This window comes from Cricetulus griseus, chromosome 6, assembly GCF_003668045.3.
Source record: "Cricetulus griseus strain 17A/GY chromosome 6, alternate assembly CriGri-PICRH-1.0, whole genome shotgun sequence".
NCBI lineage: Eukaryota > Metazoa > Chordata > Mammalia > Rodentia > Cricetidae > Cricetulus > Cricetulus griseus.
The window spans coordinates 136,609,542-136,624,370 of NC_048599.1; the positions used below are offsets into that span (position 1 = coordinate 136,609,542).

The 14,829-nt window shown below is 53.6% G+C and overlaps 3 protein-coding genes across 3 annotated transcripts; 2 read left to right on the forward strand and 1 right to left on the reverse strand.

Annotated features, from left to right (window-relative positions):
• The first annotated feature begins 16 nt into the window (after positions 1-16).
• On the forward strand, positions 17-1,469 carry Tmem203 (transmembrane protein 203). The gene has a single exon (XM_027422850.2). It carries the CDS (start codon positions 229-231, stop codon positions 637-639), a length of 411 nt encoding a protein of 136 aa, XP_027278651.1. The 5' UTR covers positions 17-228; the 3' UTR covers positions 640-1,469.
• Positions 1,470-3,709: 2,240 nt separating this feature from the next.
• Tprn (taperin) lies at positions 3,710-12,188 on the forward strand. Its single transcript, XM_027422853.2, has 4 exons — positions 3,710-6,329; positions 11,126-11,345; positions 11,435-11,541; positions 11,654-12,188. The coding sequence occupies exons 1-4, from the start codon at positions 4,470-4,472 to the stop codon at positions 11,714-11,716; spliced, it is 2,250 nt and encodes a 749-aa protein (XP_027278654.1). The 5' UTR covers positions 3,710-4,469; the 3' UTR covers positions 11,717-12,188.
• A 1,224-nt stretch (positions 12,189-13,412) lies between these two features.
• On the reverse strand, positions 13,413-14,820 carry Ssna1 (SS nuclear autoantigen 1). The gene is made up of 3 exons (XM_027422854.2): positions 14,680-14,820; positions 14,305-14,504; positions 13,413-13,974 (listed from the first exon to the last, which is right to left on the reverse strand). Exons 1-3 carry the CDS (start codon positions 14,729-14,731, stop codon positions 13,867-13,869), a joined length of 360 nt encoding a protein of 119 aa, XP_027278655.1. The 5' UTR covers positions 14,732-14,820; the 3' UTR covers positions 13,413-13,866.
• Positions 14,821-14,829: the final 9 nt, after the last annotated feature.

Here is a 14,829-nt window from a genome sequence, read left to right on the forward strand (position 1 = left end):
CGGGGCTGGCTCTGGGCCGCGGGCGTTCGCTAGCATCCAGTTCCGGGTCCGGGTTCGAGGTCTGGAGAGCGGCGGTGCGCTGGGGCCGGGGTCCAGGCCGGCCTGGACCGCTTGCTGCCTCGCGTGTGCAGCGGCGGCAGCAGGCGGTAGCCAGGCCCTCGGACGAAGCGGGCACGGCCCGGTGCGAGGCGCCGTCGGCCGGATTCCGGCCGGTATTAAACAGGCGCGATGTTATTCTCGCTGCGGGAGCTGGTGCAGTGGCTGGGCTTCGCCACCTTTGAGATCTTCGTGCACCTGCTGGCCCTGTTGGTGTTCTCCGTACTTTTGGCACTGCGAGTGGACGGCTTGGCCCCGGGCCTTTCCTGGTGGAATGTGTTTGTGCCGTTTTTCGCCGCCGACGGGCTCAGCACCTACTTCACCACCATCGTGTCTGTTCGCCTCTTCCAAGACGGGGAGAAGCGACTAGCTGTGCTGCGCCTCTTCTGGGTTCTCACAGTGCTTAGCCTCAAGTTTGTCTTTGAGATGCTGCTGTGCCAGAAGCTAGTGGAGCAGACTCGAGAGCTCTGGTTCGGCCTGATCACGTCTCCGGTCTTCATTCTCCTGCAGCTGCTCATGATCCGGGCTTGTCGCGTCAACTAGCCTCGTGCAGGGGCTGGGAATGGAGCACTGCGCAGCTGGAGTGCTGGGTCATCCAGTCCAGACCCTACTTGGCGCCACACTGGAGAAGCTTTGGTCAGAAATCCGTGTCTGCTTGTGCCCCGTTTACTGTCCAGTTTTCTCTATATCTAAGATTGTTTCCTCAGCAAAACTTAAAAGTGAAGCCTCGATTATTAAAAGTTATTTCCTGTTACTCATGCTCTGAGTTGCCAGACAATACTGAACTTTTATGACATTTGGAAACTGCATATACGTAAACTATCCTGATAGGCTCTGAATATTTCCCATGGTGATATACCCCTTTATGAATCAGCTTGTTCACTCAGAGCTTACCCCTCCATCGGTCCAGGCCAGACTTCTTTATACAATTGATAATCTAACAGAGCTTGCGTCACTTTTCTCTGTCCTGGGGAAGAATAGCCTTTTTTCATTCCATCCCACATAGAGACAGCAGACTGTTGAAAACAAAGCATGAATAGGACCCAGTGTGTTTATCTGCAATCTGAGAAAAAACTCTGGTCTCAAGACATTGCTTGGTTTCCTGGCCCAACAGATTACAGTTTCACGGAGTTTCCCACCACCTTGTGGCAGGCATCATTAATACACTGTGACAGACAGACCTCCCTAAGGGACCAAAGACAGGAAGAGGCGCTCACATGCTCATGGAAATGGATACTTACACATAAGAGCTTGTGAACAGCTTGAGTTTATTGACCTAAGGTCTTGATTTTATGTCAATCATGTGCCAAATGAGATCATTTGTTGAGATGGAATAATGTTTCTTGAAATCAATATATACCTAGACATCTCAATGTTTGAGTAAGGTGAATGCTAAGATCTTCCTTGTCATGTGGACAATTGGTCACAGGGTTGAGGTGGTGGGTGCACCAGAATGTACAGTTACAGCACAATGGGTGGTAGACTATTTTTGGAAGGTCCCTGTTTCTTGTTTTAGAAGATGGGTAACTTGGGCTGGAGAGATGGCTCAGAGGTTAAGAGCACTGACTGCTCTTCCAGAGGTCCTGAGTTCAATTCCCAGCAACCACATGGTGGCCCACAACCATCCATTATGAGATCTGGTGTCCTCTTCTTGTGTGCAGATATACACGGAAGCAGAATGTTGTATACATAATAAATAAAATCTAAAAAAAAAAAGATGGGTAACTTGCACCACTTCCCACCCCAGCTTAGAACAACAGGCTCTACTTTCTAGAGCTTGATACCAGAGCCCTTGACTCCTTGTTAGTGTATATAGCCATTGGTGAGCTCTGATAACATCCTATAGAGTTGACAAATGATGGCCCAAGGCCTAGTTTTTCTTTTCTTTCTTTCTTTTTTTATGACCCAGATTTGAGAATCTTTTTTGTTTTTATCTTTTTTTTTTTTTTTTGTCTTTTTGACAGAACTCAGAGATCTGCCTGCCTCTGCCTCCCAAGTACTGGGATCAAATAGGGTGTCATGTAACCAAGGCGTATCCCAAATTTGCTTTGGTTTTGTGTTTTGTTTGTTTGTTTTTTCAAGACAGGGTTTATTTGTATAGTAGCCCTGCGCCGTCCTGGAATTCTTTCTGTAGACTGGCCTTGAACTCAGAGATCTATTTGCCTCTGCCTCCCAAGTGCTAGGATTAAAGGTGTGTGCCACCACCACCTGGCTTAACTTCCAGTTTTATGTGATTCTGGGAATCAAACTGAAAGCATGCATACTAGGCAAGCATTATATAATTAATAGTAATAGTAGTAAACAGGAACTCACTGTGTAACCTAGACTGGCCTGGAGCTTACTCTGTAGACCACGCCTCAAATTCATAGAGCCTGGCCTCTGCTTCCCAAGTACTAGGATTAAAGGCATGCACCACCACACTTGACTTAGGCCAGCATCCTGCCAACTGAGCTACATTGTGGTTTTTACATTTTAAAATTATTTCTGTGTGTGTGTGTGTGTGTGTGTGTGTGTGTGTGTGTGTGTGTGTGCGTGCAGCTGCATGTGTGTCACACCACTCATGTTTGTTAGCCTTGTGATCCAGGGAGCAAACTCAGGTAGTCTGGCCTGCTTACAAGCCCCTTTACCTGCTGAACCACCTCACAAGCTAAGTTTTACATTTTTAAAGGATTTAAAACAGGTTGCCACAGTGTTTGCTAAAGTGGCTGTAAAAAAGAAAGAGGAGAAAAGGGACTTGGGGCTATAGCTTTTTTGATAGATTGTTTACCTAATCCCCCTTTGGGTGGGGTGGAGGCAGGAGGATCAGAACTTAGTTGGAAGCTAGCCTGGGCTGGGCTGTGAGACCCAGCAAGGTGGGGGGGGGGCAGAGTCTAAACGAAGATCAACGAAAGTTAATAGTTGACAGATTTAATGTGACCTGGCAGAGTACAGGGTTCCTCAGCAGAGCTGGATTTTTTTCTTCCTTCATCCCTCCCTACCGCCCTCCCTCCTTCTCTCTCTCTCTCTTTCTTTTTAAAGACAGGGTTTCTCTGTGTAGTCTTGGCTGTCCTGAACTCTTTTTGTAGACCAGGCTGGCCTTAAACTCACAGAGATCCATCTGCCTCTGCCTCTTGAGTGCTGGGGTTAAAGGTCTGTGCCACCATTGCCCAGCTAGATCATTCTATTTTATTTTATTTTATTTTATTTTATTTACTTTTTGGTTTTTCGAGACAGGCTTTCTCTGTGTAGCTTTGGAGCCTATCCTGGCACTCGCTCTGGAGACCAGGCTGGCCTCGAATTCACAGAGATCTGCCTGCCTCTGCCTCCCGAGTGCTGAGGTTAAAGGCGTGCGCCACCAACGCCCCGGCTAGATCATTCTATTTTAAAGAAATCATTTAAAAAAAAAAAAAGATTTCGTGTGTGGGTGTGCACCACGTGTGCAATGTCTGTGGAGGCCAGCAGAGGGCGTTGGATCCCCAGGAATGAATTACGGCCATATAGCAGATGCAAGGAACCAAATCTAGGTCCTTTGTGGAGCATCACGTATTCTTTTTTGTTTTGTTTTGTTTTTCGAGACAGGGTTTCTCTGTGGCTTTGGAGACTGTCCTGGAACTCACTCTGTAGACCAGGCTGGTTTCGAACTCACAAAGATCCGCCTGCCTCTGCCTCTCAAGTGCTGGGATTAAAGGCGTGCACCACCAACGTCCGGGGCCACACACACAAGTCTAAGCAACAGGTCTGGGATCTACAAAACCGAGATTATCGAAAAGCATTTCCTTATTCCTGGGCGGATCTCAGAAAAGGGCCCCTGGCCTGCCTATCCACCGAGGTTCAAGGGCTCCAGATTGGACCAGGGTCTGGGCCCAAAGGTGGAAGGCCCATGCGTTTGTGTACCGTCCACGGGGGCAAGCAAGGACCTCCTGGCTTCCGCGCAGAGATCTCTCCCGAGAAAACAGAGTAGTTGTGTGAGTGTCGAGGGAGTCGGAACTGTACGAAGGTCATCTAGGTCGCAAGGGTCTGCTAGGCGTTATGCCAAGACCAGCCCTGCCAAATTGTGGTCCTCAGGCTCCGGGTTCAGAGCGCAGAGGCGGAAGTGAGGGGCAGACATTGAGGTGCGGAGCGTGTCCACTGATCTTCACCCATAGGGACTGGTCGGTGCCGGTCGTAGTCCAATAAGAACGCTATAGGGGAGGGTGTAAATGCGTGTCCTCCAATCAACTGGGCGTATACCTCTACCATTGGCGGGCAGTTCTGCCCTTGGGTCAGAGCACACTTGCCCAATTGGCGGCTACCAAGGGGGGCGTGGCACGGCGCGGTACTGAGGCAGGTAGCTGAGAGAGTCTGTCTGAGCGAGCCGCAGCCTGTGCAGTCCCGTCGGCGGCTGCGTCCGCAGCATGGCCGGCCTAGGGCGGCCGGGCCCGGGGCCGCGCACCGCGATGCCTGCCTGGAAGCGGGAGATCCTTGAGCGGAGGCGAGCTAAACTGGCCGCCCTGAGCGGAGGCCCGGGACAAGGAGCGGCGCCGGAGGGGCAGGACGAGAAGCTGGTGCTGGCCGAGAGTCTGGGTCCGCTAAGCGAGAACCCGTTCATGCGACTTGAATCCGAGCGGCGGCGCGGGGCACGGCCCGCGCAGCAGCTGCTGGAGCTGTACCGACGCGTGCCCGGCGTGCGTACCATCCGAGCCGACAACATCCTCATCATCGAGTCAGCGCCTGGCTTCCCGCCCGCCGTGCCGCCTGCTGCAGGCATCCGCGCTGCCGAAGTAGTGGTGTACGAGACGCCTCAGCCGGGCCGTGTCAGCCGCCTGTTGGAGAAGTTCGATTCGCCAGCCGCGCCCCGCAGCCGCGGGAGCCCGGAGCGTTCCCGCCCTGGACTCCCGCAACTACCCGTGGCGTCTGCATCTGCTGCCACGCGCGCTCCCACCAATCGGTCGTTGGCTCCCGCCCCGTCGGTGCCTCTCAGCCCGCCCGCAGTCCCTGTTTCGCCTGTCCCCGTTGCCCCGCGCGCGGGTCAGCGCTCCGCCTGTTGCGAGCCTGCGCACCCCGATGGCACCGCAGGCCCCGGGATCCGGCGCAGCGACTTTCTACAGAAGACCGGCAGCAACTCCTTCACTGTCCACCCCCGGGGCCTGCCCCGCGTTGCGGTCAATCGCTCGCTTTCTCATGGACCCGTGACCCAGAAGTCCCCGGCCGGCCCTGCCAATGGGTTGTCGGGTTCTCCGCCTGCGCCGGGCAAGTGGAAGCCAAAGGTGGAGTCAGGGAAACCCTCCCACCCGCCCCCCAGCCAGGGGACCCCAAGTGCCACTCCAATTGGGCCCCCTGCCTTCCCAGCGCCCAGCCCAGCCAGTGCCACTCCTAGCCAGCGCCGGTGGGTCTCTTCTGCCACAAGCGCCAATGACTCCTTCGAAATAAGGCCGGCCCCCAAGCCAGACGTGGAAAGTATCCCAATCGGGGACCTTCAGGCCAGGGCTCTGGCCAACCTCCGTGTTAACTCCCGCAATTCCTTCATGTTGATCCCCAAGCGCAAAGCCCCTTCGGAGGCAGAGGGGAGGCAGTCAGAAGAGCCAAACGGGGAGGTAGGCTGGGCCTCTCGGAGCCAGGGGCTCAGAGCCCAGCTGGTGTCTACAGTGGATGGTGCCCCTGCCCCAGAGGGGAGTCCCTTGGCTGCTGAGATGCAGTGGGCAGCTAGGGAGGGGGGCTGCCCCAGGCCAGCCACTGCTGTCACAGACAGGTCTGTTAGGTGGCAGAGGCCATCCTCACCACCTCCATTTCTATCAACCACTGTTGAAGCTGAGCCAGCTGAGGGCTTGGGGCTTTCTGGCTTGGCCAAGAATGGCCAGGAGCCTGGGAGGTCAGGACTTCCAGTCACCTTCATTGATGAAGTAGACTCAGAAGAGGAGGCCTCCCAAGAAACCAAACTGCCGTCCTCAGCAGTTGGTTTACCTTCCCAGTATCACCTGGACCTTGCCAGGCCAAGGCACACCTCAGAGCTCCCAAATCGAGGGAGCAATACTTTCATAGTGGTGCCCAAGAGGAAGCCAGAGACCCTTCAGGTGCCACACTTCAGTCAGGCCAATGGGCAGTCCCAGCAACAGGAGGCTGAGGAACAGGATGCTGATAGTCTCTCAGGACCTCACACTGCTCTGGAGAACACCCTTAAGAAACGCTACCCCACTGTGCATGAGATTGAAGTGATTGGTGGTTACCTGGCCCTGCAGAAGTCCTGCCTCATCAAGGCTGGCTCCTCAAGAAAGAAGGTAAGTGGTAGGTAGGGAGAGGGCTGCTGGCATGGTCGGTTTCTATGTAGATAAAAATTGGGCTATGTGGTTGTGCCATGTTCAGGGCCTTTGAGCTGTTCTGGCTCAAGGCTGGGGTCGGTCAGCCTACTGTTTACCCCAGAGATTTGGAAGGGAGAGCTGGCCAGGCAGTGTAGAGCTCCTTCATCCTTTGGAATGGTTAGTTCCAACTAATTGCAGGTCTACCTTCAGGAAATAGCCTGGCCTGTTGGCTCTGACTTGGTCTTTGATTGGAAGGTAGCCTGGTATATTCCTATGGAACCTGGATGGCACAGATATCCAGAGCCTGGATGTAAATGAGGAGTTAGGCCAGTCATTCCTTGCAGATCCTCACCCAGAGGTCAGCCTGGACACAGCCTATACACCAACCAGAGGTTTTCAGCACCCTAGAAGGTACAGGAGTCAGAGCTTGGCAGGCCTCTGCCTCCTGCAAGCATGGATTGAGCACCAAGGCTTCATGCCAGACTTGGTCAAGAGGAGCTTGGGCAGAGATACTCAAGAACAATCCCCTAGAGGCTCATAGTTGGCCAGAGTGAGCCATATTTCCTGTCTAGCTCTGGCCAGTGGCTTGGAACCCTCTGGGCACAAGGAAAGCGTTCAGCAGATTCTTCCTGATTGTTCCAGGGTCTGTGTTTATCCCCTGGGGCAAATTCCAAGACCAACCACACATGACTCTCAGTCAGCTGGTACAGGGAGGTGCACCTTTCCCTTCTGCCAAGATGGCACCTACAGTTTCTGCTCCACAGCTAGAAACTAGGCTCACCCAGGTTAACCACCTCCAGCCTCAATTTCCTTGGAGACCCTTTGTAATAAGCCACACCACCTCCTCACTCTTCATTTTTTTCCATCACTTTTTGCTTCCTGTCACCATTGGGCTTGGCTTCATCTCTCTTGCCAATTCATCTGCTGGGTCAGGAATCCACAGTGATCTTTCTTGGATTCAGGTGAGGGGACCCAGGCTGTTACAGTTTTTGCCACACGAGGCCACGTCTCTTCCATGTCATCTGTGCTCTTTACCCCGAGTTCTTAGGGCATACTGATCCACGCCTCTTCTCCCTCTTTTCTGCTCCTTCCTTCCCTGCTTCCTGACCCTGGCCTTGGCATCTCTGTGAGGTGGCCATCCCCATGCTTGTCCGAGAAGTGATGAAAGCACCCCTTATGGAGATGAGGAAGCAGAAGCTCAGGAGGTTCATGAGGCTGTGGAGCTCATGGGACAGGAGCTGAGTTCAGGTTCCTATTTCCAGAGCCTTGCTCCTATCCTGGGATACTTCACCTTGAACTTAGTTTCATTTTGAGACTGAAAGGCTGCTACTAAGAGCCTGGCTATCCTGCCCTGTCTAGAGACATCCTGTGGGAGTCACTCATGGCAGGGTTAAAGTGAGAAGAGCAGGTGTACCAGGTGTGGTGGTTCATGTAGATTTCAAGAACAAAAGCAGGTCAAGGCCCAGATATCAGCAGGGGCTTGGGGAGGGCCCTGGCCAGCAGCCTGGCTGTCTTGGCTGGTCTGGGGTAGCTGAGGGTCCAGATGGATGATGCTTATTATGGCCAAGTGGCCTGGGCAGGGCCTCCTGTATCTGTGCAACCTGCTGGTTGTGCTCTCCTGCCTGTGCATGCACCAGCTGCCCTGCCCAGCAAGACACAGAATGCCTGTGGGAGGGGGCAGGGCACAGAGCTGCCCAACCTTCAGAACAGTGTGCAGGGTGAGGCATTCATGTACTTTGTCCTTTCCCTGACATTTCTCCTACCTGCAGCCCCTAGGGAAACCCAGGGTGCTTGTTTTGAGGCTCAAGTCATTGGCTTGGTCCAGACTCCTGCTTCCTTCTGGTGGGAGTAGGTGGGCCCAAAGGACCTGGAGCAACTACACTTTGGTCCCCCTTCCCCCATGACTGGGTGACCCCAAGGCAATGCTGGTGGTTTTCTAGGGGGTAGGTGAGGGATTGCTCTTCATTGGGCCTTCTAGGCAGCAGGGCATGATGTGGGGGTAACCTGCCTTGTCCTGGCAGCTTGACAGAGGGTATCATGACTTCCCAGGGATTCAGCACTGCTCTGGACAATGATGCCCAGTGTCTTTGAGGGGCAGCTTGGCAGAGACATTTCCATTTAGGTTATCTATTGGGAGAGAGCCCCTGTCTGTACCCCTCTTCTCTGATGTAGTGTGTTGAAGCCTCCCAGCCCCCACTGTCTTCTTGGCAAGAGGGGTGTCCTTTTAACCCTCCCTCCCTGATTGGGAGCACCAGTGGCTCCTGTCTGGCTGCTTCTTCCTCTTTCCCACCTCCTGTTCCGGTGCCACACCCAAGTGTGTTAGTGTCCTCAGGGCTCAGGCTTCCCACCTTCCCTGAAGGTGTAACCTTCACCCTAACTTCTGTGGCCTAGTTGTGACCCTCAGCCTGGCTCCCATTTGAAGGTGTGTCTGTCCTTTTGGCTCTTTCCAGTAACAACATCTTCCTTCAGTCTGCAACTGCCTCCCCTCATTGAAGTCTGAGTGTCTTACCACCCGCCTTTTTGTTCAGTTTCCCTCCCCCAAGTCTTCTCATGGGTGACCCCCTAAATGATCTTTCTGAGGCCAGAGACCCCAGAGAGGGACTAGACTCTTATTCATGCAATCTTCTCACTGTTATCAGGTCTGCACTCAGGAAGAAGCAGCTGTGGATATCCCAGTTGGGTAGCTCTGATCTATTGTCCTGCCACCCTTGGGAACTTTGGCTGGGGACCAATGGGGGGATGGGAGACAGACGTGTGTGCAAGGGAGTGGGGGCAGGGTCTGGCTAAACATCACCTCCAGCCAGTTGAGCAGTTTCCCTGCTTTGAGTCCCAGGGTGGACACCATTCAGTAACCCAAGCTGGGTGTGTATGGGTAGGGCAGGTTGAAGGAGAACAAAAGGGCCCTGTAAAAGCTGGGAGGTTCTGCCACCATAGGCCCTGTGAAAGCCCATAGGTTCCATACCTGCCTGTTGTATTAGGTGTGCTGGGTAAAGTCCCCCAGATACTGGTGACCAGGTTATGCACAGTGACAATCCCTGCCTGTACCTCCCCCACCTGCCCTGGCAGCTCCACCCCTTGCAGCATGAGTCACCATGTGACCCACTGACCTATGCTGGAAGGGAGGAGGCCTATCAACACTGGTCTGACAGAGGAGACAAGGGAGATAGTAAGTGACTGGGGGGAGCTGGGCCCCAGTTGAGACAGGCAGGCTTATAAGCCACTTCCCCACCCCCAGCCTGGCCAGGCTGTGCCAGGCACCATACTCACATGTATCTATCCCCCCAGCCTCCCTGTGGAAACTGGTCATGCAGACTAATGAGGGTGTGCTAATCCAGCTGGGCCCTGGCAGCTGGTCCTGTATTCTCAGTAGTAGGGGGATGGGCCTCAAGGGCCCCATTCAGGGGCCACTTTAGTGTAGAAGGCTTCATGCTGTTAGGCCCTATATGGTCTTGGGCTCCTACTAGGTAGGGTACCTGTCTCAGAAGATAAGTCAGGAAGGCCAAGTGACAATGTCCCTATGGCTCTACCTCACTTGTCTCCAATTTGACCTAGTCTTCAAGAACTAGGTAGGCCTTGAGACCAGAGCAGGGTACAACATGCCTTCATATGGCATGGACATCTTTGTTTTGCCTGACTCAGGGGGTCTCTCCATCTGCCTGTTCATGTGTGCAGATGGCCAAAGTAGGGAGGACCTGCAAGAATAGACCTGAACAGGCTAAGGAGCTAGGTGCTCTGATTCCTGAGGCCTTTCCCCTGGTTCTCATTTCCTCATTGGGAGGGGAATCTCCCAATGGGCAGAGAGGGCTCAGGGGTATCAGTAGCCATGTGGGCTAGTGTGGCCATTGGTTGAGAGGGACAGGAGGCAGGATGCTGGCTCCTAATCCAGGCTTCCTGCTTTTGTGGGCCTTTGTGGGCCTGTGCCAGGGTCACTTTGCTGCCTCAGGAGAGGCTCAACCCTCCTGCCAGGCCACTCTTCCATCCTGCTGGGCCTCTGGCTCCTTCCAGGGGAAGAGGGGGAACCTGAGCTGGCTGTTGGTGTCCTGTGCCTGGGAGTTTAATATTTCGAGCCCGGCAAGACTGCCCCGTCTGCTGCAGAAGAGTGCTCATGTTCATTACCAACCCACTAGACTGAGCTCAGCCGAGAGGGCTAGGGACCTCAGCAGTCATAAACTGAGGTGCATGTGTGTGTGTGTGTGTGGGGGGGCACTCCCAGCCCAGGTAGCAGACAAGAGGATCATGACAGAGGATGCCCATAGCTTTCTGTTCTTCAGAACCAGGCTACTGGGAGAGAAGGGAAAATTTGCTTGAATATGAAATTCCAGAGCCATTGAGGTACACAGTAGGGTAGGAGTTGCGAGTCACTGATGATATTGTGGAAACCCTAAACTCTATGGAAGTAGGATACCCTGTCAGCCTGAAAAAATGGGTGATGTTCTGAGCGTTAGCCTTATTATTTTTTAAATTAATGTAGAGAGTTTTATTGGGTGAAGGGATGGTAGAAAGGGAGGGAGGAAGGGGGGAAGGGAGGGAGGGAGGGAGGGAAGGAGTGAGTGAGTGTGTGGGAAGGAAGCAGGCCCCTGACAGTATGATGGTTGGTGCTCAGGATGTTTTAGGTGCACAGATACCTAGAATGTGGAATTAGCTTTAAGAGCTGCTGCCAGCAGAGTGTAGGATAGGTGGGGCCTGTAACTCTTTGTAGAAAGGTCTTCTCTCCCTGCTAGCATCTCTGCTTAACTGGGTAGTAGGACCCCTGCTGACATGGCTCTTACTCCTAGATGAAGATCTCCTTCAATGACAACAGCCTGTATACAACATTTGAGTACCCTTCTGAGAGCTCCCTGGAACAGGAAGAGGCGGAGGACGAAGAGGAAGGAGAAAAGGATGGTGAAGGGGAGGAAGTTGATTCAGAGAAGCCTTTCTCCGTCTTCCTGCCCCGGGCCACATTTGTAAGCAGTGTGGGACCTGAGATCCCCCGACTACCAGATGGCAGCTCAGGTAATCACCGCCTGTTGGGATGGACAGCCTGGGGGTGGAACCTGGGCCACATTTTCCATGTGTCTATGCCTATTCTCTTTGGTCCAAAGGCCTGTCCAGCTATACTCCCAAGCATTCCATGGCTTTCAGCAAGTGGCAGGAGCAGACGGTGGTGCAGGCTCCAAGTGAGGTGGAACTCCCACCGAAGGAAGTCATGGTAAGCCAGGATGGAGTTAGGGGTAAACACCCAGACCTCCAAGGGCTGGCCTGCTTGGGAAGGGGTTGATGCCTGGAAATCCATAGTGGCTATATTCTATTCTTTCTCTCAGCTGACACCTGCCAGTCAGAATGATCTCTCGGACTTCCGCAGCGAACCAGCTCTCTATTTCTGACCCCTGGAGCTGCCAGGATGGCCAAGACAGCCCCAGGTGTGGTGGCTCTGGAAGCCAGTCAATGCCCAGGAGCCCTGACTATTATTCTGTGCCCTTCCATCTGCTCTTTCTGCTTTCCTCTCTCCCTGTTGGTTCCTGCTTTAGAGCTAGGTCTGAATCTCATTCCTGTTTTGGGGCTCCAAGGAATAACAGATGGGAGCAGGCTGACATCTGCCTTTATATCGTCCCATCTGTGAGGAGGTTGGGGCCTGAACAGATCTTGTCCCAGGGTGCTATCTGTCCTGCCTCTCAACTCCTACCTTTTGGGGAGTGCCCACTGTCAGGAGTGAGAGGCTGTCCTATTTGCTCTTTGCTGAACCCCAAGCTCTTGCCCTCAGCCCATGATTCTATGGTAGAACTCAGCTACCCTTAATGATGGATGGCAGGGTATTTTTTCCCGATATTGGACTCAATAAACAGCACTGTAACAAGGCTGCTTTTGCCTTTTTTTACACAGACCTTAGTCTGAGAACAAGGTGGAGGCCTAACTTGGGCACCTGTACAAAGAAGCAAAAGGTGGCCTCAGTCTGGTGTTCTCATACCTTGAGGTCTTGCTGGTTCAGGATCTTGTCCTTGTTCTCTCCCCATCCCAAGCATGTTACTTTCCCCCTCAAAACTAGTACAGTGGTAAGTGGTCTAATCTCAGGTCTGGAACGCTATGTCCCAGGTACCTAAATGTCAGATGGGAGGAAGGTAAGTGTTTTTAAGGATTCACCATGGGGCCACGCACCTAGTAATATAGCTAGTTGTGTACAGCATAGGAATGGGCAAAGTGGAACTTGGGAGATCTTTTCTCATGTTTGATTTGGATACCTCCTGACCAATGAGACTGTAACAAGGCCCTAGCAACAGAGAACCCCAGGAGTCCAGGGAGATGCAGAGCTTGGAAGCTGTGTCCTCAGAGGCTTGGGCAGCCAGTGCAGAGATAGGGCTATCTACAGACGTGGGCAAACTGTCACAGGCACTAACTGCAAGTGTTTTCTCTTCCTGTCACCTAAGAGCAGATACAATGCTTGACTGGGCTCAGATGAATGTTACCTATGTTTCCCTCAGAGAATAAGTCCAGTGTTATGGATACTTTTTGTTTAAAAATGGGTCTCCCACTATAACCCAAGCTGGCTTACAGTTTACTATGCAGCCTAGAATGGCCTTGAACTTAAAGCCATCCTTTTCCCTCGGTGTTGGGATTACAGGTATAAATTACCAAACCTGTTTTCTGGATCTTTTTGTTCAACAAATACTTCCAAACTTGCCCCGGAGAAGCTGTGGCAAAGGGCTGGGCCATAGGGCACATGGAGATAGGAGTAAGCAATTCCTGTGGTTGGGAGATGGGTCCTGTCAGCAACAGCAGTGTATTGGACCAAACAGAACTTTGAGGAACAGACATGCTATATGAAGAACCCCAGTCCACGACGGCACTTAGAACCAGAATAGCTGCTATAGTGTTGCCAGGTTCTGTTCTGTACTCACCTCCATGGCATAGCAAAGCCCCTCACAGGAAAGTGGTTTGTGAACTGGACTCAAAGGAAAAGACCAGCACCTTTACAAGCAGAGGTAAGGACTAGGGCTGGCCTCAGTTCTGCGTTTGAAGATAGGATAGTCCGGGGAAACTTCTTCCCTACCACAGAATACATGGTAGATGGCAGACGATGCCTCAGATCTTTGTAAAACAATCTTTATTGAAACATCAGAGACCATGGGGATGGGCCCTAAGGTTTCCGTTCTGGAGTCAGGATTCTTTCCTCAACATGCCTGGCCTGGGCCCTTAGTGGCTGAGGAGACAAAGTGAGGGGCTCCCACAGTACTTGGACTAGGACCAGGGCCTCCTTGGCAGCCCAAGGGGATACAGGAGCTTCCGAGAGAGGCCCCTCATGGAGCTAACCAGGAGCTCAGGGTCCCCATGACACATGTGAGTACAGAGCCAGGAACTCCTTTCCTATTGGACTGTCCTAGGGCTTTTCTTGTCACCCAAGGCAGGTGGAGGTCGGAAGTTGCCCCTCTGGGCACCTGAGATAGTGAGAAGGCATCTAAGGCCACGAAGAACAAAGATGCTTCAGGACAGACATGTTGGGGACTGGGCAGCCATAGGCCACGGCTGAGACAGCCACTTGTCAGCTGTCCTTGCCTCCACTACTCTTCTGGTCTGAGGCTGTGGCTTTAGTCAGGTTCCCAGCTTCCCTTTTGAGGACACTAAGCAGAGTCTGAGAGCTCTCCAGGATCTGGGGCCAGAGAAATAAAAGGATTGTTATTTCTCTGGTAGGAAGATCTCACCGCCGCAGCCACTCACTCTGGAAAATGGGAATCTCCATCTGGCCTGTGCTGAAACCAACCGGCCACGGGGGGTGGGGGGTAGGGTAATAGTTACACTCCCCAAACCCACCCTCCCTGCAAAGCCACGCTGCGTTAGTTCTGGCCCACACCATGTACTCTTTCCAATACACCGCCTGCTCACTCTCCTGGATCCCATAGACAGAACAGCCTCGGAACCGCAATGGGCCCGAGCCTGAGATCCTAGTGAGGCACTGACAGAGCACAGCTGAAAGCCCCACCTTGAGGTAGGCGGCCTCTGTCTCTGCGATGGTCCGGTCAAACTCGTTGCGAGAGGCGATCTTGCGCGCCAGGTTCTCGTTGACGCGGGCCAACTTCTCCGTCAGCTGCCTCACCTCATTCTGAAGCCGCTGCTTTTCATCCTCCTCCTGCTGGATCTGCCGGCACAGCTCCTCTCGCTTCTGACACAGCTCCTCGATGCCTAGGGTGGGCGGGAAGACAGAGCTGTGGGCTGGGGCTCGTGAGCTTCGGACCCCGACTAGCACCACACGGGGCAGGCCGCAGAGCGAGGCTCGTGAGGCGTGTCCGCGCGGCCTCCCGGGTGGGTCGGCCAGACCCTGGCCCGTGGCCCTTAGCCTCCCGTGCCCGTTGCTTACACTTGACCAACTCGTTGTTGTAGTTCTGCAGCGCCGCGCCCTGTTGGGTCATGGTCGGCGCCGCGTCCGGAAGCCTCAACCGCCGCCCGCACGGCCAGGCCTGCGCCTGCGCACTGCCCCCGCAGCGCGCGCGAACGCGGACGTCACAGC